Source organism: Leptonotus elevatus, chromosome 7, assembly GCF_054856555.1.
Source record: "Leptonotus elevatus isolate MCC_2025b chromosome 7, RoL_Lele_1.0, whole genome shotgun sequence".
NCBI lineage: Eukaryota > Metazoa > Chordata > Actinopteri > Syngnathiformes > Syngnathidae > Leptonotus > Leptonotus elevatus.
Genome location: NC_141245.1, coordinates 14326352 through 14353425, shown reverse-complemented (window position 1 = coordinate 14353425; position 27074 = coordinate 14326352). Strand labels below are relative to the sequence as shown.

At 40.4% G+C, this 27074-nt stretch overlaps 1 protein-coding gene across 1 annotated transcript in view; it reads left to right on the top strand.

The window, feature by feature from the left end:
• LOC147171038 (protein c-ets-1-B) overlaps nucleotides 1-26040 on the top strand; it is a 28743-nt gene extending 2703 nt beyond the window's left edge. The window contains exons 2-8 of the mRNA XM_086081056.1: nucleotides 12774-12893; nucleotides 13438-13638; nucleotides 13899-13976; nucleotides 15711-15956; nucleotides 17652-17912; nucleotides 21778-21896; nucleotides 23299-26040. Coding sequence (XP_085937182.1) covers nucleotides 12774-12893; nucleotides 13438-13638; nucleotides 13899-13976; nucleotides 15711-15956; nucleotides 17652-17912; nucleotides 21778-21896; nucleotides 23299-23514 — 1241 coding nt within the window. The 3' untranslated portion in view covers nucleotides 23515-26040. The remainder of the gene's footprint in view (nucleotides 1-12773; nucleotides 12894-13437; nucleotides 13639-13898; nucleotides 13977-15710; nucleotides 15957-17651; nucleotides 17913-21777; nucleotides 21897-23298) is intronic.
• Nucleotides 26041-27074: the final 1034 nt, after the last annotated feature.

Sequence of the window (27074 nt, the reverse complement as noted above, 5' to 3'; positions counted from 1 at the left end):
GACTAAAAGATGCAGCCATAAAAAAGAAAAAAAAATAAAGAAGAAAAAAGAAAAATTGATTTTCACAAAAATCATGTCAATAGTGGGTGCACCATTTTTTTCTAATGTGTTGACATTTTGAACATAAATGACCAAACTCCTAAGATGTTTCAAGTCGGACTGTATAATATATTTGACAGTGACATATGAAGAACATATGGTGATGAATTATAACACCCACTGCATAAAGTCATTGCTTGCTTGCATAGTGAGGGCCGATCAGACACTGTGCCAGATTTGGTCCGCGGGACATATTTTGCAAAGATTGCCTTCAATGCGCACTGAGCTGAAAATTTACCTAACATTGTGGACTATGGATTGTAAGATTTCGTAAGACAAAATATCCGTATGTTTAGATAAGTAAAATTAGTGTGGCGTATTTTCAAATAAGCCTTGGATTTCTTTATTTTGTCTTTTTCCAATCAAAGCTCTAATGGAGAAAGTTGTGAGTTTCAGTTTTCAGTGAGTTGAAATTTCCCAGTATCTTGGTTAGGCATTCAAGTCGGGGTTTAGCAACAGACAGGAATGTTCTTGTTGATCATGCGTCATGCATGGTGGCATAGAGCAGCAGGAGTTCAGACTGCAAACTTTTTTTATCTGATCAAAGTATTGTGTTGTAAGTGGCGTTCCCGCTCTTTCGTCTTAAAAGCCCTCATAAGACGTCCTGATTCTTCTGCTGTGACGTATGAACATCAAACCAGGAGGTCCCTCCTTTTGCTACGGCCAGGAGAGCTTTGCCAGAGCGCTGTGTTGCACAAGATTCTGTTTTGCTTTGGTGTCTTTGTGTCAGCACTTTTTTTGTAGTGTGTGCTGTATAATATATGCCATCGTAAGTGTACACGGCCGCCTGGCAGCTGTGCAAACATTGTTTGGCCGATCATGGTTTTGCTTGATGTGGTCCGTCGTTGAATTGAGCCAATTAAAGCTAGCAGGTCCCATGTTTTTATTCCCATTATCGTGTATGTTGCAGTATGTCAAACTGGGAACTCAATGGTTCACTGAATCAAAGCCTTTTGTAGGTCAGTATGTACCCTTTATGCCATGTGTCACCCGCAATCAATCAATGTGTTGATCAGGCAGAAAAGTCCATCAGTTGAGTGGGCACAGGGGCGGGCTTTAGTGATGTAAGGGACCCTTAAACTTTTATTTACATTTTCAGTTGTAGAGTTTCCTAACTTAATGTCACAGCCATTCATAATTCCTGAAGACGTTAGTACCTGTTTTGCTCGACTCAATCCACTTCTCAAGAAATGAGCGTAGCTGTTTTATTGCTTGAGTGATTGAGTCATTGCCAGTAACTAAGTACAAAAACTCACTTGTCCTTGTTTTATAAAATGTCATAAATCAATTACTGTACAGTACATTGTGACGAAGACTGAATGACCACTAAGTAAAAAAAAAGAAAAAAAGAAGTGCATTCATGAAAATACAATTTACACAATGACCCACAATTCAACAATGTTGGTATGTGACATCAAGATGTCATTTCCTTCATTGCCTCGTTCATCTGCCTGTCATCTGCTGTGTTGCCCGTATAAACATGTAATCATTACACTGAGTCGGCCCTATCTTAAAGTTTCCCTAGCGACTTCAAGCCTTAATCATTGCTTATAAAACTTAGTCATAAAGCAAGGCGTGTTACGCCAGCAATCTGCTAAATAGCAAGCATATGGCGTGAGCCAGGGGAAGGGGATGCGGGGGTTGAAAGAGCCAAAGACCTTGCAGGGTGTGGCCAACAATTGGTTATGACAGCTTACCAATATGCTAAAATGTTGAGGTGTGAGAAGTGTCTGCCTGGACTTCAACAACTTGTCGTTTAACTGGCACGTTGCGCAACTGAAACACGAGCGTGATGAGAAAATATGTGCCTTGGCAGATGACATAAAACTAGCTTTTCTAACTGTTTCCAAAGGTTTACACATCCACCCGCTCAATCAGCTTTCTCCCGAGTGTTCCTCTGATTCCATCAGTTTTGCATCCCCATCACCTTCATGTGGGTTGGCTCCTCAGCAGGAGTTCCAAGCTTTTAATCCCTGAGTCACGGCACTTGACGTCTGATGTACCTTACAGCACCGCAAATGTGCTGGCGGCTTTCGGCTTTCTTAAGCCTTAGCCCACTGTCTAGGAAGACAGCTGGTTTGTTTCGCCACTTGGGCCCATGTTGCTCGTTCCAGATTTTGTTCGCTTGTTTCCTCGTTTCTAAGTGCTTTCTGCACAGCACCTGCTCACACAGTCTGCAAGGTTTTTGGGTGAAGGTGGGCAAATGGGCTTCAACTGTAGACCCAAGCATCAGAGGTGTATTGATGATGAATGACTGGCTTGCCGAAACAAACCTGATAAAGAAGGGCGTGTTTGTGTGGGGGCGGCTCTGTCAGGTTTAACTCTTTGGTGCCTCATGTTTAGGGGGTTGTAGTGGAGTAGGAGTAAAATATTTGCTCTGAATGCACTTGAATATTTTTTTTTTCTTTTTAAAAATGTCCCAATTACAACAACATATACTGAGGCTACACAATGGCAGCTCATTAAAATAATACAATTACTGTTTTATTAAAGACAAACATTAAATTCAAACTTAACACAATTAAGTTGCATAGCCCATTCGAAAAATGAATTGCCCACCTTTGACTTGCAGTATGGGACCCCCGTGACCAGCTAGCTTATTTAGCACAGTTCTCTAGGGTATGCCATCCAGGCCCCACTCTTCTTCTTTTTTTTGCACCACTGACCACTTTCGCATAAGAAGTATTTTGACGGACCGCCATAGCCGTGGCACAGCCGCATTGAGATAACCGTCTCACTGCCGGTCCTCCTCAGACGCGTTTGGTCATGTCTCATGGCAAATGCAGCTGTTAGCAGAGAGCCAGCCGAGTCAAGCCAGCCGCCCCAATGGTTGTTCAAAGGCTACTTACTATACAATACGCCGCTTGGGTCAGATAAAAAAACAAATCCAGGTTGATTAAATTGAAGTCCACTTATACAGCACTACATCTTCATCATACTGTAGGTGAGTGCCCAAAGAGCTTAACAGGGCCTCATATTCACTATTTGCAAGCTTAATCTATTGAAATGTAAAGTGCAGCAGTGGCAAGCTAGTGGCTGCCTGTTGCTCTTTTAGCTCCTAAAATGTCATGTTGTACTTTTTAGTTTAAAATGGCTTACTTTAACCAGAAACCTGCTCCACATTGTAGAATACAGGTCAGTTATTGCACCCATTTGTGACGTACAAAATACATTTTTAACACCGACGGGCATCAGCAGTATCCTAAAGTTAAGCTAACTAATTAGCTGAGGATACGTTCTCTCTGGGACAACTGATTAAAAAAATTGTTTTTGCATGTGATGGCGTGAGAGAGAGGCTAATGACGGAGGTGTTGATACATTGCTGAGATGGGCTTCAATGAGCATACTGTTGACAAGTGTATTTTAAAGCTCATTAGCTGGCTAACTAGCTATTCACATACCCGTGCATTCACTTTGAGGTGAATGAAGGAACACACTTTCAGATGAAACACTTGCCCCTACACGACGCATGTACACTCCCCACATATCTACGCCATACATATTAAGCTCTCCATTAAAGGAACAGTACACGCATCAGATGATTCATTCTGATCAGAGTGCAAAAAATAAGGATTCAATAAGCTGTTTTCTACGCCCACTCAAATCCCCATTCGAATCACCAACGTTCCCAGCCCTTCTATACATAAAACTTTTAAAAAGCACAGAAACTAACTTAACCATTTCACTAAGTTGTTGTAAACATCAAGATGGATTGACCTCTTCAGCAAGTTGTAATGGAATATGTTTATGTGCTGTTTTTCCCCACACATCAAGTCATGGATCGCAAGTCCTGGGCAATAGTTATAGTCATTCTTTTGCATGAAGAGAAAAGCCTTGGGTTTCAAATGAATCCATATGTGTTTGTTTAATGCGTATTTACATGGTCAGGTGGTCACATTGTGAGTCAACAGGCAACAATTTTACAAGACATGGTCATTTGTTTTCATCATGACCAGTCACACTGATAGTGTGACGCTAATGTTGCCCCCCCTTTCCCCAACACTCACTTTGATGGTATGAGTCATAGAGAGACAAGAAGAAACAGATTTTATCGTCAATGATAAATTCAAATCAAACCCATCTCCGATTGCTAAACACCGAGTTGTTTTTTTCGCTAATGTGGTGGACTTATTTATTTTTTAAAGCTTTATGAGCTCAGCCGGTTACTTTCACGAAAACGCAAATGTATCTTAAAAGCATGATGTTTTAATGCTCTAATAGCCACAGAGTGTACACCAAGTCTAAAATAGAGAAGTTGTTAATCATCTGGTGCTGAAGCAATTTCGCCACTTAAGTCACTCGTCACTTTTGGTCACGTTAGAGCAATATAAGAAAGCTTAGTGATTGTAAAATGGAGGAGGAATGTTAAGCATGTGGGATGAAAACACTGTAGTATGGGGGAGGCATTTATTTATCAAGTATCCATCTGTAGCCCATGCTGCCTCCTGCACATGCATACTTTCCCACCACTAGGACTAGGGCCTCGGTTTATTCAAGACAAAAAAAAAAGTTGAATGTTTACATCATTTTAAATGTCATTTCGGCTATGAAGACATGTTTGCTGGGGATTTGCATTTGACCAAATTGTTTATTCATTTTTGATGAATCAATTGTTTTAGGGATGGCATCATCTTACTTTGAATGATATGAACTCCTTTCTTGATAAGACTGTATAGTATAGTAATCATGATTAACTTGACATTTAAACAGCCAATTAGTTGGACAGCTCCACTTAAGATTGCAGCCTCAGGGCTTTATTGTGCAATTGATGATTATCTACAATTAATATAATTCCTCAATGAATTGAACAAATTATATCCCTAATTTCCAACAGCAGTTTTTGTATGACACTGCCAAAAAAATGTGTAGTTAAAATTAGCTCTTTGACCGCCATAAACGTTATAAAACGTTTAGCATAAGCCTAGGGAAGGGCGCCGAGGACGTTAAAAGACGTCCCCTATGTTTTTTTTTGGAAACTGGTGCAGGAAAGCCTTGGGCAGCTGTGCTGAAAGTATCAGGCAGATCTGATTAGTAAAAGACTCATTTTGGCCCCTAGAGGGCAGCGATGACTCTCTTTGCACAAGGTTGGATGGGCCGCCCACCGTGGGCGTCAGTAGAAGACGTGAGGCGGAGCTAGAGTGTTGAGGAGACAATGGCTGATGAAGCCACAATGGCTGACCAAGCAACCGGTTGCAAGCAGCTCACGCTTGAGCATTTTTTTCAAAGACGGAAAGCATCAATCAATACTAAAAAGCGCATTGATGTCGACGATGATGATGACTCCGAGCTTGACGCCAAAGTTGAAAACCTTGACGCGACTGTTATGATCACGTAGTAAGCCTCACCGGCTAAGCGCGGCTAGCGCGGCTACCGCTGCTAAGGCCGGAAAACGCGCACAATAACCGACCGGACATTCGATCGGACAATGAAGAGTACCCCGAGTCCAATGCATATTCATCGGAGGAGCGGGTACAGTCTCATCACGGAGAAGACACTGTTTCTGGACTACGATGCCACCATGAATGGAGTGGATAAAATGGATCAAAACATCTCTTACAACCCGGTTTAGCAACTGAAGGACATGAGGAAGCGAGACGTAACATCACCGCAACGAAACCGTAGCATGATCCTGATATTAGACTTGATGGCAACACACACTGCAGTATATACTTGCTATTCCCCGGAAAAAACGGCCTGCAAGAAAGTGGAGCACGCGAAGAGGCAATCTGTTGTGCAAATGCTGTTGCGTCTCCTTGCACGCAGGAGAGTGTTACAAAAAGAAAAACTGTCGTTGAAACATCCACATATTTGTAAATAGCACCACAGTTGCACACATTTGTAAATAGTTTGCCAAATTGTTGTCAAATTGTTACACTGTTGAATGTAAATAAACGTATTTTGCTATCAAAAAACACTTTTTCATTCTTGGTGGTAGTGTTTTATAGAAGTAAAGCACTATTTAGGTGTTTGTGGCATCATTCATGGACAAAAAGAAGTGTAAAATTCACTAGAATGCATGAAATAATATCGTTTCACTAAAAGCTTGATTTCTCCGTATTTTGGTCCAAAACAGGCGAAATTGGGTCAAACTAACCATTTTCTATTGTTGATTACTAAAGAACGGAATAAGGTAGAAACAAACTTTTTTTTTCTGATGAAAGATGAAAGTCCAATCTTTCATTTGGTAGTACGTGTGTTTCCATAGTCCAAACAGAACATTTTCTGTGGACCTTGAAAGATCAGTCAAAATGCTTAAATCGGCTGGCACTGACGGCATCCCTTTTCTGAAAACGTCTGGCAGTCAAAGAGTTAGGGATGCACGATAATATCGGTGGCCGATAATTATCGGCAATTATCAACCTATTTGACGTCAAACAGATAAAACAGATAATAAAGAAAGCTGCCGATAATTATCGGCAATTATCATCCAATTTGACGTCATACAGATAAACCAGATAATAAAGAAATCTGCCGAAAATAGATATGCCACGTTGGTCCATCTATTGTGGTTGTGGCTCAAGTTGTGCCCAACTCCTCAATCCCTCCCCTCTCCTATGGTGGTGTTGCATATTTGTGATGTCATAATGTGCACGACCTTGTGTTCACAGAAGATGCATCATGGCGACATGATAGCATTTTTAAAACATGACTGTTTTGTTTTGGCAAACTCAAAATCAGTTACTGGTTGTCTTTGAAGCAGATATATCAATAAAATGCTGCTTCATGGTTCTTTACACAATGTTTCAATGTATTTGTACAAGTTAGGACTTGAAAGTACATTTGTATTCAAGTTCATTTTGCAAACAATTATCGCTTCCTTATCGGTTATCGACATCTGCACTTTATAAATGATTGGTTTATCGTATCGGTTGAAAATAGCATTATCCTGCATCCCTAAATCCAAAATTGAAGTTGTCTTTAATTCCTTATCGGTTATCGACAGCGGCACTTTCTAAATGATTAGATTCTCGTATCGGTTGAAAATAGCATTATCCTGCACCCCTAAATCCAAAATTGAAGTTGTCTTTAATTGTCAGCATGTTTAATTTTATTCATCAGACAATAGTCCATTGACTGCGGGGGAAAATGTGACTGTTCCGAATAATGCACACTTGCATAAGAGACCTAGTTTCAAAATGTATCAGCTTAAATGAAAAAATGGGCCATGTTTTGTGGAAAAATTGCAACACGCAGAGTAAACTGTTTGTCAGATGTGTCGTCTGTTTGGTTTAATGCCCAAACAGTCTCCTCAGAGCATCCCCTGTTTGTTTACAACATGGATGGAGCCTGGACTCGAACCACCTGCATTCTCCAGTGGAACACTTGGATGTCCGTTTCATTTTTTCCTGCTTAGTGTGGGAATATGCCTCTGTAGGATTCTAAATATTGAACACACGGGGCAGCATAGTAGTCCTGTGAGATGGTGAGCGCTCTACTAAAAAAAATATGTCAGTGGTTGCACACTGGTTATTGCTGTTTTAACTTAAAGTACAGAAGAAAAGAAGGTTGGGTGATGTACTGAGAAAAGTGCATTACTGAAACTTGAGGCACACCTAAACCACAGGCCTTTTCACACTTTGGAGACTCAGAACGTTGCTCATAAGCAGTTACGCAAACACATTGGCAACCAAATCATGCTGAAAGTGTTAAGTTTCCCTACTTACCGCAAAGAAAGAGTACCATCAAACTATTGGTGAAGATATATTTAGCATCTCTTCGGGCTAAGGGCAGAGTGTTAAGCAGAAACAGTAGCACTAGCACATCATAAGCTAATGTGATTTGAGAGACTTATGGAGAGGAAATAGAAGGACAGTATGGCAGCCGTGCTGTATTAGTCTCACTTATTGTCTACTCCAGTAGCCGGCGTGTCTGCGGTGGTGATGATTCGGGACAACTCCAGTTTAATTGCCAAAGACAGATGTCAGCAGGAGTGGCCTCATGCCACACAGCCTCTATACACCACCGCAGGCTTGCGCTCCAACAGGGCAGCCAAAATACAGTGGTTGCTGTCTAAGAATAAAACTACAGCTTCAGCTTCACGGTCTGTGCTGGAGGGACGATCCTGGTTTGTGTTCGGATATCGCCAACGCTGTCCCGCGTTAGGTGCAGTCTGGCCTTCACGTTGGTTTGAGATGGTTCTACACTTCTATTCCTGGTTCTTGGAACTGAGATGGAAATCTAAACAGCTGTCTGAACAAGCAGCCCTCTCAAAACCAGACTGCAATGCTGCCCTCCTCCTTTTGCTCCACTGCCGCCCTCAGCCGCCACTTCATCACTCTGTGGTGCTGAATGGGCCCCCTTCATATGTGTATGAGCCCATGGTCTCAGACCAAAGGTCCCTGATAAAATCTCCATCAAAGGTTCTCTCAGATAGAAGTGTCACCTCTGGTCAGCTGTAGGTAGACACACATACCTTAAAATGCCAATTGTAAGGCTTTGGCATAAAGCAAAGGTATCCCTTCCTTTTACTGCTTCAACTGGAGCTACATTCATGTGGGATATTCAGAAACACCTTACTACCTTAAGTATCTGACCTTTACCTGAACCCACAACATGACCTACTACTACCCACAGGAAGTTAACACTTATCCCCAGGAAATTGACTCTTAAACTCTTTTTTTTTTAAGACCAAAGTGGAGCATAAAGGAGCAAAGAGTCTTTTTTTGCATCGTTCCCTCATTTTCCCCCCAAGTCTGCTCTTCAGATCAACCCACAGCTAGTCACTGTATAAACTCTGCAGGGCTAATTATAGCTCAGTTGTATGATAAAAAGCATGCTGTCCCATTGTATCGGGTTTGGTTGCATTCAGTGCTTGTATCATTGCATCACAAGAGTGGAGACTGCAGTTCGGGCTTTATGAATGAAGCGAGTCTCCAACAGAGGTTGTCAGATGGCACTGATCCCACAGTGATGTCACACCAGAGACACTAAAAAGTGAGGGAGTCTTGTGAGACCTCCCGTTCATGGGATCATATTACAAGCTGGTGACTCATCCTCTGTACTTAGCGGTCCTGAAGCACCCACCTCCTCAGGATGTTCCCTGGCTATCCTATTCAACCCCTCTTTTAGACCCAAAGACTACACAAATCTTTGTCACACTCATGCTCTGGTGCTTAGGCTAATTTAGTTCAGGAGTGGATGTTTGTATATTTTGTAGTTTAACATCTTTAGGCCTAATCAGAACCTTTGACAGTTGTTAGGAATGGACTTGGATGGAAAGCCTGCAACTTTAAAGGTGCGCACAGCATGTAAGACTCCCTTTGTGAAAACAGCACAGTCAGCAACCTGCCCATTACTCATATATTGGTGAGAGAGGTGTAGCTAATAAATGCCTATAAACAACTGATTGACTTCTCAGAATAGACAACATACAAACTAAGATCATTCTATATGTTCTACAATGTATTTTCCACCGCGAGTCTCGACAGAGCTGCTCCCGCATTTTGTAAGCTAAGTGGGTAGAACCACACTGTCTAATGTGGAAATTGATGACTTGTGAATGCTTGAACTTGCTTGACCATTGTGTTTCTAATGGGACTAGCAGGCACTGAAATCCTATCAGGGCATCATTTACTAGATACTGCCTCGAATGATGCTAGCTTTGCCTCTTTCACTAATGGACGCACACTGCACATTAGCTCTCTGCCGCAGATACGTTTCATATGGATCATTCTCAGAGATGATAGCGCTATTACCATTAGTCCTTTAGTATGGTGGATCTGCTGTCTGCACTGGTGTGCCTGTCTTTAGTGCAATTCACAAAAGCTTAAAAAAATCAATACATGTAGAAAATGCTCTGTGATAAGTGTTTTTTCCCTTAAATTGCAACATATCAACAAACTTCGTTAAATCACAAATCTCATTTTTAACCTTCAGTAGAGTGATGACCTCCACCTGAGTGCATCACTATTAATATGGATTACTATTAAATTGTATACTATGCCTTCATACAGTATAGCTATTTTGTTCCCATTACAAATTCAAAAGTGAGAATAAATCAGCAGGAGTTTGGAATGTGTGTCTCTGACACATGCAGTAACTGGAACAGCAATGACTTGAACGTACAGTATGGACACTTCGCTTGTTGGCTTTGACTTTAATTGTACAGATAATTCCTTGCATATGGATGCCAAGACTGAAGAGTGAAATTGGATGACTGCTGTTTCGAGATCGTTTTAAGTATTTTTGAGAAAAACGATAATCCCCAGTTTCCACTAATGCCATTTCTCCCATTACTAATGTAATTATTTACTGTTTGGCTAATGAGGGATTATCTTCTTCACTATCCAAACGCAAACAAAATAAATCCCTCCCATTGCAGTTTGCTGTCTACGCTCACCATAGCTCATGTTTCTCTCATCAAAGAGTGTTTAATGGCATCTCTTAGTGTTGCATGTCTTTGATGGAGGATTTTGTGTTAGTGGATTCAGGTCTTCAATGACAAGTTCTAAGTTGCAAGGGCTGATAAAAGCGATGAGGAGGGAGAGACTCAAGCAGTTGGAAAGTGCAGACAAACTCGACTCGGTCGAGTTTAAATAAACGGCCACACTTCGCCGTGGCATTTACATCAAAGCACAGACTGTCTGAGCCCCAATCCCATCTCAGCTTGCAGCAAATGTAACATGTCACCATTTTTTTTTTCAAACACATGGTGATGAGGAAAGCATGTTTTTGTATTTTGAAGCTGCATGTGTAGTTTTCATATAACAATTTATCCCCAAATGGAAATAAGGATAGGACAAGTCAAATGGAAATATGGGATAGGAAATGTGTGTGTCAGCGTAAATGACCCTGTAACGCCAGTATTTACTCTATTTGGAGCAAATTATAGTATACTAACTTTCAAATTTATGATCACCAACTTTGCCATTCCACATTCATATACTTTTTCAAGATACTACTAAATCACATACATTGTGGGGTAAAACTATCACTTATTTTCTTTTTGACCCAGAGGATAGAAACAAAAAAAAGCTAATCTAATTTTACACAGACAGAGCTTGGTTACATGGAAGAAAGGAGGGAAAGTTGCTGTGAATTCCAGACTAGGTCGAGGCGTCAGTGAGTGGTCATGGTAGGCATGAAGCGTACGCCGCTTTAGTGCACACTGCTGGTAGATAAAACCACCAGCCCAGTGGAGCTGTCTGGACATGTGGCTTTGATGCTGTTGTGACACAACCGTGTTGTTTTCATTTTTCTTTTTCTTTTTTATCAGTTTGCCTTCTATGAACTTTGGCTTAAAGCAATATTTTTGCAACAATTTGCTCCTCTTCTAGCTACACCTACATCAACAGTTTGCATAAATCATGTACACTCTTTAAATATACATTGAGAAATTTAGCATGTAATAGAGTTTGAAGTTGAGGCCCACAATCCTAGCAACAGTTGTTTGTGCTCACATAAGCATTAACGCAACATACACAAAACTGAACTGTCCAAACTAAAAACAATTTCCGGAAAAAAATTCCTGGATACACATTCAGTTCAATTTTGTCATGGAGTGTTTATTTCACTCCCAAATCTGCAGGATACACAATTTTTATTAACCAGCAATGAAAATAGTTTTACCTAGCACGGCACACATCTTTGCTAACGCTAATACAACACTAGAGCTGTGACATTTGGTAAACCTAAGTTACACATTACTAATGTCAGTGCTGATTAAAATCCATTCTATCGTCAAATAACTGAACTGCTTTATCAATCAATGTAAGCCTTCTGTGGAATGATGATGCATCTTCAAAGCACTCAAAACCTAGTTAAACTGTAACTCATATGACTCAGGCTTATCAGACGAGATAATACAATGTCTGACTGGCAGTAGTAATGGAACACATTGTACCCATCCATCTTGGTTGTACTCACAATAATGCTTTAAATAATTTGAATTTTTTTGTGATTTTTAGGGCATATTTGTCCCATTTCGGTTTTTGCAGCCTATCCTAGTAATCTTTGTGGCCTCAGGGTCTTACCCATTGTTCCTTATCATCTCCCTTGTTGGCCTGTGTATCCCACACTTTTTAAGTCTGGTCAATCTAATTAGATGAGCGCGAGTCATCAGGCACTGTTTAAAGGCATCAAAGAGAGTTCTGTTCCCCACTGGGTGCCCACTGGCTGTGAGCAGAGAACAGTGCGGATAGTGTCTTACTGAGACCCTCAAGATAGCTCCCCCACAACTTGGCTAGCCCTAGCCGACAGCCTAGATGACATCATCACCTCATCTCTTGACTCCTGACCCTTCCCAGGGTTTGACCTTATGCTTGGTCTGGCGACAGTAGGTCCACTGTGTCAGGGCAACATTGTAGGAGGGCTAAGAAGGGGTCATGGTGTCGCTGATGGGCACCAGGCGTTAAACCCCGCACCCACCCAACATTTGAATGTATGTGCGGTAGAGGTTAGCCTTTTGAGAAATGGCAAATAAACAACGTGTTTATCTGGAAACAGAACACCCGGTGAAAAACATTTGCTTCAGGCTGATGATGATGTAATGATTGTTTGTTTCAGTCAAGACTATGTTTGCAATGGTTGTTTGTATGAGTACAGTTTTTTGACAGATTTTTTCTGTAAAACAGCATATTTTGCTTTATTATGTGCTTACAAATCTCAATCGAATAGATAATATGATTTCGCAGCATTATCAAACTTATTCCTCTTTGTAATTTGTGTTTTGTCAGATCCGGAGTGTGGAGATGTTCCCCTGCTAACTCCCGGAAGTAAAGAGATGATGTCCCAAGCTCTAAAGGCTACGTTCAGTGGCTTCACCAAAGAACAGCAGCGACTGGGTATCCCCAAAGGTAGTTTGCTTCTACACTAATTACTTGTTTTAACGAGGAGGGGGTTTCCATCTTAACAAATACCGAGCACTCAAAACCACAATGTGCTGTATACAAAATATCAGATCCTCCGTTATATAACAGGATATGCAAAGTATGGCCTCGCATTGGGTATGTTTCATTTCAGGCTGACTGCAGCATTCTTAGAATGTAGACAGCAAAGTAATTATGCAGCTTCCTAATTGAGGCCAACTGCAGAGCCTGTTCCTGCTATTGGTAACAGCAGGACTGCTGTACTGTATTTGTCAGTGGAACTGTACAGCCACACCTCCATTTGCTTCTGCTTGTTTGCATCCATTGATGCCTGACTGTTTGATTTAAGTGGACTGATTATAGCCAGTTATATTCAGCAGATTTCTCAAAACGCAGCTAACACCATCACGTGCAGCAAGCTAATGCTGGAAAATTCAGCCATCCTTAATGTTATGAAATATTCGTGTCAAAGGCAGCATACAGACGTCAGATAAAAACGTAAGTGCCAATCACTGCTTCTGATCCTCTCTAGACCCCAGACAATGGACAGAAAATCACGTAGCAGCGTGGCTAACGTGGACTGTGAACGAGTTCAGTCTGAAGAATGTAGACTTTGACAGATTCTGCATGAATGGCGGAAGCCTGTGCGCCATGGGCAAGGAGCGCTTCCTGGACTTAGCACCTGACTTTGTGGGCGACATCCTTTGGGAACATTTAGAAATGCTTCAAAAAGGTAAGAGTTATTTTCTCACACAGAGGTTATAAGGTTGAAGACGCTAAAATGTAATACGTGAGAAACGCGCACAAGAGATGTGATCTTTGCTTGTATTCATTTAGTCGATATTTGCTATAGTAACAGGAGCCAAACAGGAAGGCACACGTTAGCTGAGGTCATTAATATTTCATAATGCTGCATGCAGTTACGTGATACATAAAATCAATGTCGAGGTCACTGACGCTCAGCAACTGATTCTTTATCTATTTTTCATGAAGAGGATACAAAGCATTACCCCAACAACGGACTGACCTCCAACTTCCAGGAATCCCGTTATACCTCAGACTACTTTGTCAGTAAGTACTTGCCACACTCAATTTCAGTCATGTTGTAAAATTACAGAATGCTATCTTAAAATAGACCAGGGCATTCAAACCTTGAAGAGAACACATTTCTCTGTTCAATTGTGATACAGTGGAGGTTTTGCAATGATTGTGTGCTTATAAATGAGTAATCTCGCCTAATACGTTTATTCTTTACAGCACAGTCTATTTGTTGTCTTTTTGAATTTCATTTCATAAATAAAAGCAAGCTGTGGATTTTTTAAAATACTGCAATGCAATTCAGCATAATCAGTCACAACATTGTGATTGTGCCAATGCCATCGGTCACAAGACTTCTATTGATTAATGTGTATTCCTGATCTAATGTTGCTGTTCACATCACAAGTCAGAATGTTTGGGACATGCTTATGTCAATTAAATATTAATCGCCGTTGAATATGTGGCAACGTCGCAAATTACAGCCCAATCAAATGCGCAGAGGCTGTCACACATACGAAAAATAAGTGTCTGAGTCTAAGCTAACGAGAGCCTGCTGCCAAGGCATAAAAATACTGTATAGTCAGTATAGTGTATACAGTTCTCATAGATTGTATTTTACAACAATACTCAAACATATTTACAATTTCATATGTATCAATGGATGAAATACATAAGCTTGTGGTTAAATTTTCACAAACTATGTGCACGTCGCCAGGTCCATTCACTTGAATGAGCAATATAATCGCAATATTTCATCCATAGTGGTCCATATGAAATTGTAAATATGGTTCAATGTTGGCGCAACTTACCACTCTTGAAATGTTATGGTAGAGCTGCACGCACTGCGGGAGTGCAAGCTTGCTTGGACAGTTCAAATGATCCTGACCCCTTTCCGCCGCGCGTCTGCTGTAATAGAAATGCAATGGAGGCCGTGTAGTGTCGTAATATGCGATGTGGTGTGGTGTGGTTGCGTGTCGTGCCAGGCTGGAAAAGCGGCATTAGAATCCTCTTATTCAAGCCAATGGACCCGGCAAACAGTGTGCTTCGCTGGCTAACATTTTTACCATAAGCTTTATTCATTAGTAAATATGAACTTGCAAATATGGTTAAGTATTGTTGTAAAAACAATATGTACTGTATATACTGTATTTTTATGACTTGGCGGTGGCCAGCTGTCTTGCTTACTTAAAACCAGCAAATGGGCATATGAAATGGCGTTCCTAGCCACATTACTTAAACAAATGCCTACATCTGTTGGCCAATCAGATGACAGTGACGTCACGGTCCTCTTCGGCCCGTGTCCTAGAACCAGATTGGAAGAGGTTCTGAGAACATTTCCATTGTAACCGCATGGCACTGAAAACGTGTAATGTAAAAGTGACCGCATAAGTGGGAACCAGGCTGTTTTGGGGTAGAAACGGCACAATGGAAAAAGGGATTAAATGAACACGGATTTAAGAGGTACTACTGTGACGAGCATAAGCACAACTCCTACTCATTTTGAAAGACAGCCAATCAAAGAAGCTGTAGACAGCTGTCTTCAGTTGACTTTGGTGAATGCTTTTGTGTTTGGTAAAAGTCTTGTGATTTTCCTAAATAATTTATCAGTGAAGGATTGGCTGTGTCCACACATTGTCATCTGCCACAGTTGTTATAGTCTTCACAATGAGGGATGATCACTCTGCTTGCTCAAAAGATTGATCTCACTCCTCTGTTTTGCTCTTCTCTTTCCTGCTCTGCTTTCTCTCTGCTCCCTCCCATCTTCAGGCTATGGTGTTGAGCATGCCCAGTGCGTCCCTCCCTCTGAATACTCGGAGCCCAGCTTCATCACAGAGTCCTACCAAACGCTTCACCCCATCAGCTCAGAGGAATTACTGACGCTCAAGTACGAGAGCGAATACCCCGCTGTCATCCTACGGGACACGCCCATCAACCCCCTGCAGGGCGACTACTTCTCTGTCAAACAGGAGGTGGTATCCCCTGACAACATGTGTGTGGGACGTCTGAGCAGAGGTGAGGAGGTCATGCATCAAAACATATGGGACAGATTTGAGATTGAAGTTCAGAATAGTCTGCAGGTCTTTGTAATGTGCAGATTTCTGTTTTGTTTATATTGTGTGTTTTCTAAAATGTGCATGAAGGGTGGGTGTTTGTGATTTCATTGCTGCTGTGTATCTGAGTTTGCTGATGCTAACAGAAGCGATAAACAGATCCTCCGGTTGGTTTGTGGTCTCGGCAAACCTGCTTTTCACACCATTCTAGGTCGAGGGAAAGTAGCAAACTGATACAAAAGACACACCACTACCTGCCTTAATAGCTGAAAACTAAAACATAAATAAATACTGTAAGTACCTTTTTCCAAAGTTTCACCCCCCCTTTCCCCCATCATTTTCCTTCACTAAGCTTAATATTAATAAAATAACTTTAAAAGGGTTTGCAAACTGGCGGTTTAGATTTTTTTGGTTTTAATGGAGGCTTTAATACTAAGAGCCATTTTTTATAGTTATTTAAAGGAGAGCACAACTCTACCTTTTTCCACGCATCAACTGTGGTTAATGAGATGTGTGAAGAACCAAGCAACCATGCACTTAGCAGTGATGATAACATTTATGTATGTCAAAGCTTCCACACATGAAGTGTCTTGTGTAATCTACAAATTCCCCCTACCTAGTGCAATGCACAAAATCCAATCCTTGTGCATCCCACACACCACATGTTACTTTTCAGCCCCGCATTGTGCACTCATGGGAAAGTATTTTTGTGGCTCGACTGATATCCACATGTGGCTCCAATTTGGCCGGTCGAAGATTTCAGCATCAATCGAGGTGCTGCATTATCTGTCATTTGTTAATGACCCACCAATGAAAGGCGGTCCTTATCTTTCCCAAGACTAAAAATAGCACAACAATTTGTGCGATTGTCTACTATTTGAAATTTAATCCAAATGGTGGTTATGCAAGTGAAATGAGGTGTGGAATGCAGAAGTTGAACCATACAAAGAACTACTGTACAGAAAGTGAGGAGTGTTACTATCTGCCCTACACAAGGGTGCCACTGCAACAAACATCCTAACAACAGGGTTTACGCCAGATCTGTGGTACTGAACCCCACCAGTTTCCTATGCGCATTCACCGAACCCTTTTGATTGTTTTTAAATTCAACACAGTTGCATAGGTATAGAGTTTACTGGTGAACAAAATGAACAGGGCCAATAGCCTTTTTTATCAACTCTAGCTCTCTTCACCTTCAATTCAGAAGGTGCGTTCTTGTATTCCCCATGTCCATGCAGCTTAAGTGTTCCTTTAGTTTTGCAAGATAGCTTGTTATGCTGGACTACAATTGCTCAATTTATAAAGCACTTTAAAACAACCACCGCTATTTTCTTAAGATGGAACCCAGGGGCAACAGATGCAATGAAAACAGCAGAGGCCCCAGAATTGAGCCCTGTGGAACACCATACGTTCCGTAACATGTGAATTCATATTGCACATATTTGTCCGACCAATTTCTCAACATGGTTGAACCCATGAGACGAGCTCCCTGAACCCCTGGAGTTTAATCAAACCCAGGTTAAGATCCACTGTGTCAGACATTTTGGGTCCCTTTGCAATCTAACAGAACTGCTTGAAGAAAACAGTTTAAAGTAAATAAATCAGGATTGTTTGGCATCTAATGAGACGTTTTTTAAACCTTCCCATTTGTGTGCAGGTAAACTCGGTGGTCAGGACTCTTTTGAGAGTATCGAGAGTTTTGAAAGCTGCGATCGTCTGACGCAGTCCTGGAGCAGCCAGTCGTCGTTCAGCAGTCTACAGCGGGTACCCTCGTACGACAGCTTCGACTCAGAGGATTACCCCACGGCGTTGCACGGCCACAAGCCCAAGGGCACCTTTAAAGATTATGTCAGGGAACGTTCTGACCTCAGCAAAGACAAACCCGTCATTCCGGCGGCAGCACTTGCAGGATACACAGGTGAGCGGTTTGGTAGGAAATTCAAAAGTTGAACACTCATGTATTATAAATTCACACTGGACCGTCAGCATGTGCACACTTTTACAATCAACCCAAAATGGAGAGTCCACAAACATGACCTACGTGCTGCATTGAAAAGCATCACGATGTGTCAGAAGAAGAAAATATTTTAGCTTTATTTCTGAGCTGAAGAGAGTTTGGTAAATATATAGTACTGGAATAATGTTTAATACCTTTAAAACACTTTCGTTGTTATTAATTTGCACAGTACCCAAATTATTCTTGAAAGAAAACTTTGTCCAAGACGACCCATAGCCTCAGGTGCAGTTCACCTCCCCCTTTTCAATCAAGAAATAAAAGTAACCCAATGCATGCACATTAAAAGAAACAAAGTATGTAATGCTTGTGCAGTCTTTTTTTTCCTTTCTTGCTTTTGGTTGTCTCTTTTGTTCACTTCTAATCTGCCTCTTCGTAATCTGTAGCCCACATTTCAACCTACATTTTGCAGGTTGTTTTAGCAACGCTGCTGAAACTGAAATGATGCCGTCACAACCAGCCACAGTCAGATTATCACTTCATCTCCTGTGGTATTTTCAGGGACAGATAATGTCAATCTTCAACCTGCTCTGATGCAAATGTATTTTAAATAGACCAGTTTTGGCCAACACTCACCGACGTGCTGCATGTAGTATAATAGTATGCAGACCTAAAAACGGATTTTAACAAAAGTTTTGAGGTTGTATAATCTCTATACTTGAGTAAATCATGGTATTTATCACACATTCATTACGTTAAAAGATTAATTACTGTCTTAAATAAGCACCTTTTAAAACCCAGTCTAAAGATCTAAACCGTTGCTTTACCAACTAGATACATTTGAAAGGAACATTATCAGTGTTGAAAGTGACGATAATCAAAAACCTTTCATTGTCAAGTAAATTACATATTAGCTTCAAAATAGGAAATACATTTTGTTCAGTCTAAAACATAAATACTATCACTACTGGAATAACGGTGGTGACTTATTTGGATACAATGCAGTTCCACACCCACAAACATAAGCACATTTAATAAGTGTCAAAATGTATTGTCAAAAGTGAGCATTATTCGGCTTTATTTTTTATATGGCGCCTGCATTATAACACTGTGCATACATTTTTGTGTGGGTGGTTTAAAAAAAACAAAGCAATAGGTTTAAGTGCAAGCTTTCACTGGCTTGATCATCTGCTCACTTTCTTATCATAGCGGTGTCATGATACGTGACCCAGTATTGTGGGAATGAGGTGGCCGCTCAGAAGAAAACGCCCCCACGGTTTCTTCTGGCTAACCAGCAGTTTAACAGCCATCTGCTCTATAATCTGTCAGCATTGCATCATATTTAACTCTAGCTGTTCTGAGATTATAATGCTCACAAGTGTAGGCACATTTTACAGAGAGAAAGATGCATAAATCGGGTCAATTGATTATTTAATTAATTGAGAGTGACTCAAGTCAATGCCTGCAACTCAGGTTATCTTTTTTTGATTATTTTATCAGGATAAAGACCAAAAAAAACTTATTTGAATCAGGCATACAGCTTAGAGCAGTGGTTCTTGACCTGGGTACGATCAAACCCTAGGGGTTCGGTGAGTTGGTCTCAAGGGTTCGGCGGAAATCAAGACACACACACACACACACACACACGAGTCATATTCGTGATGGCACGCCCCGGGCTTGGCCGTCATTAGCTGCAGGGAATTGTGGGATTTTTGACTGTTGTGATGGTACGTGTGATTTATTTATTTGTATCCCTTTATACTAACTGTGTCGAGCAAAAAACAAATATGTGCAATATGAATTTACATGTATGATGGAATGTATGGTGTTCCACAGGGTTCAATTATGGGTCCTCTGCCGTTTTCATCGTATCTGCTTCCCCTGCAGGGTTGCATCTTAAGAAAACAGTGGTGTATTTTTTTTTTTTAAGTGATCTACAAATGTAGCTGAGTGATGGGAGTCAACCTGCTTGATTTGCAATTCCAAGTTGAGCAATTGTAGTAGAAGTTTGAAGAATTTTTATTTTAAAATTTTCAATAAAGGGCACGGTGAATGTGCATCGGAAACTGGTGGGGTCCAGTGCCTCCAACAAGGTTAAGAACCACTGGCTTAGAGGTTAATCAATTTTATTTAACCACACTCTAGAATCTATAATTGCTACAGCTACTTTGCATGTAACGCGCTACCAGTTGAGTTGAGTTAAAAATATTTGTTTCAGTTATGGGCGACAGCAGCACTTTTGAGAACAAAATGCAGCATACCAGGAAAACTATAGCTTGCTATAATTCTATTTTGCTCAAATTCCAATTTACCGTTTATTTAATATTATAAAGTTTGCAGTGACACAAATAAATGTTCATTCATTATAAAACTCCACAACGGAACACTATCCTGCAGGCACAGCAATTTAGACGATTACCTTTGAGGTTTAGTCACCAAAAATCCATAGAAAAAAACTTAATAAAAAAAAATTACAACTTTTTTGACTTGATTGTCCATCAACTAACCATAATTATCCCACTGGCCATTTTGTAGCCTGTTAGCCTTTTTGCCAGTTACACTTTCATGATGTTAGCCTTTTTGCCAGTTACACTTTCATGAATCAAATTTTCCATTTGGTCGGGTCACACACTGAGAGTGTGCTGCTACTGTAAGGCCCCACTGTTCACTTATTCAGTACAAGGCCATTGTATGATATTTTTGGAAACGTGTTTCTTTTCATAAAAATGTAGTCTGCGTTTTTTATGCACGAGAGTGGCCGTCGCTGGTGAAGGGCCTTCGCTGTTGCAGCGGCAGACGTTGGAATGTGAGTCAAAGCTGTGAAAGAGAGCCAGTGTTACTGCCATATACATTCTTTTCTGCGCTCAAACACAAGCCGCATGCTCACAAATGTCATGTCAAGCGTGGAACCCACATGCTCTGTTTTCCCCGAACGCTTTTGGGTACATTATACAAAGATGCGTTTGAGAGGTGGCTTTCGCTTCTTTCTTTTTTTTCCCCCCTTGCTTTTCTGCTGGGGCGGTGTGCTGCTTAAGCAGGTGTAATTTCAAAATGCACGCCTCAACACCAGGTTGGTTAGCGTGTATGCTGAAAAGCCACAACATCAAAGTGTGCTGCAGTCAATCTAGCAGACATGAAACCATTTTTTTAAACTGTCTTTGTTCTGCTTTCACTCAGTTTTTTTCCACTGTAAGCCATCAGCCTTAAACTGGTATTTACTGGTATTACTTTATTACACAATAAATGTGACCCTCACATACAATTTATTCTGTGAATGGCCGATCAGTGATTTAATCAGTGTAGCATTTTAAAGAAACACTACTCTTAAGTTTAAGTATGAACTGGGCCACCACCAGATGAATGAATACACAATGAAGGACATTTTAGGAGGACATTGCTTTCCTTCCTTTGGGTTCAGGCTGCTTCAAAAGGTTTATTTTAACACCCTTGTGACCCATATGAATATTTAACAGCCATGCATGAAAGAAGCACAAAGGCATACATTGTACTCCACCTATTAGCACGGGTTATATTGTGACTTCTTTCTCAGTTTATATTACTTGAAATGAATTACATCGCTGTGCAGCAGTGAAGTAATTTAGCCAGGCTTTGATACTTTTCTTGGCACGCCCTCCATTGCACAGATATATAAAGAATACAGGCGATTGTTGTCCTGTGTAGGACACAGCCACTGCCTGCCAGAAAAATTCCTCCCTGAATGTCGCTGTACATTTTCTAGTAGCTTAAATTAAACTATTTCAAGGACACTTTGAATCGAGCCATGTCTTCCAAAATGTGAACACCTTGTGTTTTTTCATGCGCTCTACAGGCACGGGCCCCATCCAGCTGTGGCAGTTTCTCCTGGAGCTGCTGACCGATAAGTCTTGCCAGTCCTTCATCAGCTGGACAGGCGACGGCTGGGAGTTCAAGCTTTCCGACCCAGATGAGGTGAGAGGCTGTGACCCCGCTGGTCACTGGCACACGTGCTGGGAGGTCCTAAGTAGTTAACCACATGAACAAACTCTGCTTTTACTTTGAAACAATTCTTGTTTGGTTCCATGACTTTAATTGTAAAAGAGTGTGTGGCTGATTCCTATCACATAAGCGTTGTCAAGAGTACTATTTATTCTAAGTTAATTGATCATAAAGTAAGTTCTTCAAACTAAAATTGGGTGGCATAAATTATTACTCATGGCTAAGATCATCGTGATTCATGCACTTCAGTGATCTTTGTTCATGTTTCAGTACATGGGTGAAGATATGAATGTTAAGAGTTGTGTACAAAGGCATGTGCGTTTCAATTAATATGTGTGATTGACAATGGTAAAAATTAACAATTACAAGGAAGCTTGCCATGAAGCATAACAAACGGACTCATACCAAAATACAGTTTACAGCATCCATTATAATTCATACCACAGGGACCATTCACATAGACCAGAGATCGGCATCTTTCTGAAGGGTTCCACAATTTGTCATCATTAAAACAATAATTCTATTTTAAATAGGGACAAAATATGTGCATATGTGAAATATGTACTCTTAATCTATTTTATTTTTCACTAGATATTTTTCAATGCATGTATAAAAGATCCACGGTCCTAAACCAACGACAAAGAGCTTGAAGCAAACAATAAAATAACCACGTAGTGTGATTTTTTTTTTTCCAGTGCAAAGGGCCTCCTCACAAAAATCAACTCACACAAAATGTTAATGTTATTGAGGTGCTATATTTGTCCTGCATATCATTCCAAAGCCCCCAAAAATATATTAGGCATACGCCCAGTGTAAGGACAGATAAGCCATATATGCCATCTAGTGGTAAATTGTAATATTACAACATAAAACTACAGTCAACTCCTACATACTCGACGTTCAGCACCCGCAGGTTCGCATATTTTACTAGTTAAATAGCATTATTGGAATATTATTTTAAAATTGATGCTAAGGAAAATGTATATATTTTTTTCCGCACAGTTGATCAATCATAAGCTTGCCGTCTTGTGCCTCATGACGCTTTGTTTTTATGAGGCTTTTGTAGTGCACCCCATTTTGCCTGAACAATCAATTCCACACAATGAAAACAGTTCTGAACAATCATGTAATCAAATAATTATACCCGTCCTTGGTGGACAATTTCTAAACAGATATGCAAACTTTTTCACTGTTTGCTTAGTACGTTTTCCTTGTTATGCAGTCTAGTTGTTCTTCTCACGTCCTTCATGCTGTAATGTTAATGCTAATGCTGATTGCATCGTTCCAGATTGTATTCTCTGCTGATATTATAATTTCATCATCCGAATTGCAAATCCTAACCCGATCCTTCCGTCTTCGTCTCGTGGCGCTTTAGGTTGCACGCAGGTGGGGAAAGAGGAAAAATAAGCCCAAGATGAACTACGAGAAGCTGAGCCGCGGCCTGCGCTACTACTACGACAAGAACATCATCCACAAGACGTCGGGGAAGCGCTACGTCTACCGCTTTGTTTGTGACTTAAAAAGCTTGCTGGGCTACACTCCCGAGGAGCTGCACGCCATGTTGGACGTAAAGCCGGACACGGACGAGTGAACGTCCACAGAAACATGAAAAAGACAATGAAGCCACATGGACTGGCACTCATTAAGTGGTCTTAACGAACCTTTATTTGGGGGGAGGGGGTGGGGATAAAATGTTTTTAATGACTAACTGGTTTTGTCATCTTAGCGCTCTTGGATGGGGTTTTAAGAGGACACAAAGCCCAAAAGCCTGTATTCATACCCTGTTGCATTGGAGGTGTGATATATATTCTGCTAGTATTTTTGCAGATGTCGTTTCCACCGTGCAGGTGGAGCACAAGACAAGAGGACCAAGACAGACAAATGTTAATTTTTTTCAGCTTGGACCAAAAAAACGTCAAGATGATGAGTATTATTTTACTGATGCTGACTTTAGCCCGTGCAATCCCAGCAGCAGGCGTGTACAGTCATTTGTATCAACATTAAAGGTGTAACAGTGAAACCAAACATGCTTAGCTGTTGAAACCTTAAGGAGAAGCGTGCTGATGGGATTGGAGGGTGTGAGATCACTCATAGCAAAAGTGTCTGCGAGACAACTGAAAGTAGCCGTTGCTTATGAAACTTCTCTTTTTGTATGTGCTTTATTGTCTAAGACATTGACTGAAATTGTTGATTTTTTTATTTTTATTTTTATTTTTTGCATATACCAGCAGTATTAGCAAACGGTAGACAATCATTGCGGGAAATTTTATGGTTGTTTTAAAGTATGAAATGTCGGTTCACTGTCGTTTTCAGCAGTGTTTGATTAGTCGTCTTCAAAGTCACAAGTGAAGTTTAGTTGATTGAGGAATGCTCCGAATGTCTGATGGAGTGATTAGTTTGGGAATAGAGAGAAAGAAAGCGGCATGTGTTTGATGGAGAGAAAGAAGGTGAAGGAAATCGTGCTCTCATGAGAATTTAGCTGGAAATAAAAATAAAAAAAGTTAATTGCACTTCACAAACAAAATTTATCGTTTTGGACATTATTTTCATTGATGTAATCCAGCCCCCCCCCCCCCCCCCCTTTTTTGTAAGTCTTTGTGATTCATGTTGAATTATTTTTAATGATAGTCTAAAAATGTGTAGTACTTTTTATAATCGGGTGTGTCTTTGAATGTTTTAGACTCCCTTGTGTGATTCTCCATTTTGCCTCAATTGCATCAAGACATAATCATCAACCAATTGCACATAATCGCCATTTAGTGATTTATTATGCCCATCTCTAAAGTTACTACGACATCCGTGATGTACTTCTGATTTAAGCGCCCTCTAAATATAACTTTTGTAGTGCATTACTTTTGATAGGAAACCACACAAAATTCTCATGAGAACATGCTCAGGAAATGTGTGGAATGAGACTAGAGATGATTTGAAGTTAGCGGGGAGCGTATGATTCCATCCATGTATGTTTGCGCATTAAGATTCACTGGTTCCAGATGAGTTTGGCAAACGGGCTGTACACTGGCTTTATGGGAAATGCCAAAGTTGAGCATCATCTTATAAATACAATGTTATTGTTTACAGTAGCTGAATGTTACCCATATTGATGAAAATAGCTTTGGAGATGTCTATTTGTACAGATTGTGTTTCATAATGCGCCACAGAGATCCAGATTACGCAAATAAGCAAGCAACAAAGCCGTGATAATAACCAAAAGCCTTGTGAGGTCTTTGGACGCCGTATTTTGTGTGTGGACCCAAAAGTTGGGAAGACGGGGACCGTGAGTCTCTCACAGTTTTGGGTTTTGGAAACGGAATGGCACAGAGACTAATTCATGTATTATTTAGCTTATAGGGGTCTCCCACTGACTGACGTGATGTTTCATTGGGTAGATGTTTGTCCAGCCGTCATTATCAATAGCACTGATTTCACCAATTTGACCTTGAACTGTTTGGTTGTCATCAGCTACACAGTTTTTTTTTCTTCTTCCTGCATGTTTAAAACACTGTTTTTATATCAGTTCCCATTTTAAGGAGAGGGACTTTGCCGTAGACAAACTGTTTCATTTTTTTCAGAAGAGGATTTTTAGTTGAATGTGCCAGAAGTAAACCTTGTGTTGAAATGTTCACAATTATTTTAGAGCAATTTGTACTGTCACAGGTCTACTGTATGTCTGGCTAAGAATCTTAGTTTGTGGCATATGCATATCCCCCCCCAAAAAAAAGGATTCAGAAGGAAAACCTTTTTGTTTTCATGTTGTTTTTTTGTATATTTTATAGTATTTTTGTTATGAGATCCTTTTTTATTGTATTTAGTTCACAAACTATTTGAATATTTTTTCAATAATTTATATTTTATATGAAAAAGGATTTGCATACTTAAGGTGCTTTCATGGGACATTAAAGGTAGCACAGGAATGAACAATGTAGCGATTTCTTTTCATGTATTTTTTTCTTTTCATTTTTTGTTTAATATAAAACAGATCTGTCTGCTAGAGAAAAAGGCTGATGCTGGCCCATCAATAATTTCTGCTGGAAAGGTTTTATAAACTGTAGCCTCTATTTCTAAAATGTACTTAATGTACTTCAAAAATGTTATAAAATATATGTGAACAAATAGACTGGTTGTATGTGTATGTTTGAATGAATGGAGCAATGTGATGGTAACTATAGAACCAGGAAGTAAACTTATTGTGATGTAAGGAAATGTACACTCACCTGCCCAGGCTGCTCAGTACAAATTGTACTAAATTGTACTAAGTCATGAAAAAGAGAAAACTGATTTTGGACTATAGGAATGGGCGAGTACTGACACAGGTATCGCATTGGGCCGATACCAGGCCTTATTCCAAGGTTTTGGTACTTGCGATGGTCGTTGTGGCCATTTTACGATCAGGAACTAGAAATTAGAATAGAAAATTACCATTAATTTCATGCAATTTTAAGAAAATATTCTATTTGGGGATAAATAGGTCTTCCTTTAACCTATTTTGTCTTACTTATGAATCAAAAGTACCAGTGCAGTGGTTCTGAAACCTTGTTGGAGGTACTGAACCCCACCAGCTTCCTATGCCTATTCCTATGATTTGATACCTGAAGAAATTGTAGAGAAATTATTTTTTTTATGTGGAGATCACATTTTAGAGAAGAAAAAAATGGGTGTTGTGTGTCTATAATTAGCCAGGTGGTTCTTCTCCTGTTGCATGATCCACGCCAGACATGAATACTCAGCAGGTCTGAGGAAAATCCCCAGCAATTCATCATACCACTCACACTTGGTGTATTTCACACGCGAACCCAATGACATTACACTGGTTCTCAGCCTCCCCCCCACCAACCGTCCACTTTAGTACCTCACTCTAAGGTGATTTAAAAACTCTGTTTTCACTGCGTCACACAACGAGGACGTCTGCCGAAATGAGAGCAAAATTTCACACACGGCAGTTTTTCAAAGATGATTTCTGCATCCTACTGACGGGAAAGTATTGCTGTCCTGTCTCCGCCAGTTTACAGCATCCCATTTGTCAGACCTTAAACCTAAATATTTGTAAAGGGTCTCGACACGCTGTATCTTGTCTCCCATACGCAGTCTTAACATTGCAGTGCGAGACAAGAAAAGTGATGAAATAGTAGAAGTTTCCCATTCATGTAATAT